Genomic DNA, 3,255 nt, shown 5'->3' with positions numbered 1-3,255 from the left:
TGCGGAGCACTCTACGTCTGAATGGCGAAACGGTGCTCGGAAACTGGCTGTGCATCAGGCTGCACCACCGTGTCGTGCTCAATTGTGCGGGCAGGAGGAAGCCTATCGGGTAGTTCTTCCGGCATAGTCTCGGCGAATTCAACCAATACGCGCTGAATAATTTCCGGTAATTCTTTTGAGAGAACAGCCGATACGATAAACTTCAGCATAGTTTCCTTTGCACAACCCAGCTAGAACCTCGCTCATGCTGATCACCTTGCATTCGCATAGGTCAGGGCCAGAATCAGCTCCATGTTCGGTTACTGTCACACTGTCATCCGTAACCGCCAGTGTTGACTCAGACACAGTATCAGAAGTTTTTTTTTTTTTCGTTGACCCAGTCGATGACAGGATTGGTATTACGAAACCATGACTGTCCGAGTATGCCGTCGTGTGCTTGTTCGAGAGGCCACTCGAGGAAAGACGTCGCTACAGTAGCACAGCACTCACAGCTCACCTGTATGATCTCACACTCCGGGACTGTACTGCACCATCAAACCCACGTACTGTCACTGTGTTGGTGCTCGCACCGGGCGGCTTGCTGAAGACGCCTTGTTTCACAAGACAGTGGGTTGTCCCCGAATTCACAAGCATATGGAGCGTCTTGCCGTTATTGTGACATCGTGAAAGAGAAGAGGCGCAGGTGAAGTACCGCTGTCCATTCCACTAATTGCGATCGGTGAAAAATCACTGTATACCGCAAATTTGCAGTATTTAACTCGGTAGCCGGTAAGGTCTGGGTAGTTTCAACAAAAATGCATAGTGAAGATTCACTTGGCTCACCAAGCTCAGCAGATACGCCACTTACCTCTGCTGAGCTCCTGCGTTTCCCTGGCCGGGTTTCTTGGGGCACTTGCGAATGTGGTGCTTCGGAAACTTGCAGTAGGAACAGAAGTTGCGACGGCGACATTCTTCCGTCGACATGTTGCGGGTATTGATCGCACTAATGTCCATAGGTTCTGGCAGTGAATCTCCCCGCGCGTCGTCAGTCCCAACATGCTCAAAGCCTCGCTGTGAGTCGTGGTGGGTACGCTGGGCAAAGTGCGCTCTTTCATATGCTTGAACATGCGAAATAGCATCACCCAGCGTGGTGTAGCGTAGATATGTGATCTCGTTGCGCGTGTCAGGCTTGCAAAAGTGATCGATTTGATCCAGCTGTCTCATTTCCCCCACTTGTGCAATCAGACGACGGAACACAGCGACGTAATCATCGATGCCTTTGGTCTGTTTGCACTTTCACAAGGCCGCACGAAGGCGGTACTGGAAATCTGGTAGAACAGATTCACGCGCCAGTGCCTCGTGGAAGTCCGCCATGTTGCCGATCGGGCACTACTCAATGCCTACACGTGTGATACGACGATGCAGCACCAGTGCGCAGACTTGAGGCTAACATTGCCACGACCTGCGCGTCATTCCGTTGGTCGTCGTAGTTTAGATTCTTGCCCTGCATGAACATCTTGGCCCGGAAGATAAACTCATCGACACTCTCGTCGGACATCCTAGAAAATGGGGTATACTCGTTCCTTCAACCTTGGTTGGCGCTGGTTGAGCTGCTCGATCGCTGCTGACTAAATTGCAGGTTTTGCTGAATGGTGTGCCCTGCCAGCTGGCTCATGGCCATTTAGAAGCTCTCAGCAAGGGCTGTAGCAGACACGAAATGGTCAGGTCGATCCATGGCGAAAATGAGGAATTTGAATTTCACAATTGCGACGCTTTGCGAAAATTCAAATGGAAACTTGAAAATAAATTCTCCTCCCCCAAAAAGCCCAAGTGCTACCAAATGTAATATCTGGCAATTGTCAGGACTGAAGCCGGACTGTGTAGATGCAGGTAAAGCAGATAATGATGCATTAGATCGAAGGTTATCAGGTCAATGAACAAACTAGACAGAGCCTAGCCGGGCGATCGCTCACTTCGAGTGACACCCGCGTGCAACCAGCCAATCAAAGTACTCAGAGTGTGCTTTGGCTCCAATGCTTAAGCTGCAGCCTGCTTCCAGCGAATTGTACGAGTGTACGCGTGGAGAGAGCCACTCAGATATTACACCAATAGTCGTTTAAGTTGGCTGACAAAATATCCGATAATGAATCGCATGGTGAAGATCAAAACTTTGTATATACCATTTTTTTGTAGGTATACCAGAAAGTTTTGTCTTATCCATATCTTTTCCATGGCACATCACCAGCGTCACAAACCCGGACACTCTGTCGACGAAGTACATGCCCTCTATTTCCGAGACTCAGAAGAAATTCTTGTTTGATAGGTTTCCCTTCATTTAGGGCATAGTCTTTAATGAGTTTTTGACTTGCTCTTGCGCTATCGAAATAACCCTGAAAAAAATCGAACCCCGTCCATGCTCAGCCAGAAGATATATCCTTTCCATCGTCGTAGGCTAAGGTATATCGGTTTGCGTTAGTCCTACGGATATTTACGAAGTATTGGCAGTATAAAGCACATAGATTCGCGTGCAACTCAAGCGTAGACGCGAAGATAGTTGTCTGCCGATGGGGAGAGATATTCAAGCAGTGGAAGTATTGGGCGTTCTTGAGGAAATAAATTATAGAATACAACACATGCGTAACTGACACTCTTAAGCTAAATATACCAAACCAGCTACATCATGAAAATGAGACTTTGACAAGCTTGATGTAGTTTTTCTTGAGCCACTATGATGGACTAGTAGTCTTCAATCTGTTAGGACTACTTAGCTGCGGCTAATAATTTCGGTAGACTGGCATGGTACAGTTACCTACCAATCTAAGATCTTTCAACTGGTAGAGTCACTTACGCTGTGGTAGACCACTACTACGTCATTATTGTAGAACTACCTACAAGTCTGGTATATTACTACAACATCCACAAGTAGAGATGCTAAGCAATTTGGTTGTCTACCACAATACGATTAAAGTTGATGCACTTAGCAATCTGGTAAGCTACCGTGACATTCAGGTAGAGCTAGTTGACATATAATTTTATCAATCAAGCGGACTACTGCTACGTCCTTTAAGGTAGAGCTACTCGACAATGGGCTGCATGCCAACGCCGTCAAAGGTGATATGATAGGCTACCACCACATCAGTACCATAGAGCAGCTTATCAGTCACGTAGACTACCACTACCTCATTAATCTAGTTGATAATCTGGTAGTTTACCACTGTGGTGGAGTGGGATTCGCAAAATCGCGTTGCGATCCACTCAGACACACAGTGCCCTGGA

At 47.3% G+C, this 3,255-nt stretch overlaps 3 protein-coding genes across 3 annotated transcripts; all 3 read right to left on the bottom strand.

The window, feature by feature from the left end:
* Nucleotides 1–11: 11 nt before the first annotated feature.
* PPTG_24196 (hypothetical protein) lies at nucleotides 12–125 on the bottom strand (the record flags this gene model as incomplete). Its single annotated transcript, XM_008915671.1, has 1 exon — nucleotides 12–125. One exon carries the CDS (start codon nucleotides 123–125, stop codon nucleotides 12–14), a length of 114 nt encoding a protein of 37 aa, XP_008913919.1.
* Nucleotides 126–843: 718 nt separating this feature from the next.
* PPTG_17715 (hypothetical protein) lies at nucleotides 844–1,203 on the bottom strand (the record flags this gene model as incomplete). Its single annotated transcript, XM_008915670.1, has 1 exon — nucleotides 844–1,203. The coding sequence occupies one exon, from the start codon at nucleotides 1,201–1,203 to the stop codon at nucleotides 844–846; it is 360 nt and encodes a 119-aa protein (XP_008913918.1).
* A 72-nt stretch (nucleotides 1,204–1,275) lies between these two features.
* PPTG_24195 (hypothetical protein) lies at nucleotides 1,276–1,537 on the bottom strand (the record flags this gene model as incomplete). The annotated part of the gene is made up of 2 exons (XM_008915669.1): nucleotides 1,276–1,368; nucleotides 1,442–1,537. The coding sequence occupies 2 exons, from the start codon at nucleotides 1,535–1,537 to the stop codon at nucleotides 1,276–1,278; spliced, it is 189 nt and encodes a 62-aa protein (XP_008913917.1).
* Nucleotides 1,538–3,255: the final 1,718 nt, after the last annotated feature.

Source organism: Phytophthora parasitica, assembly GCF_000247585.1.
Source record: "Phytophthora parasitica INRA-310 unplaced genomic scaffold supercont2.73, whole genome shotgun sequence".
Lineage (NCBI taxonomy): Eukaryota > Oomycota > Peronosporomycetes > Peronosporales > Peronosporaceae > Phytophthora > Phytophthora nicotianae.
Note: the sequence above shows the minus strand (reverse complement) of the source record. Positions and strands in the feature narration are given on the sequence as shown.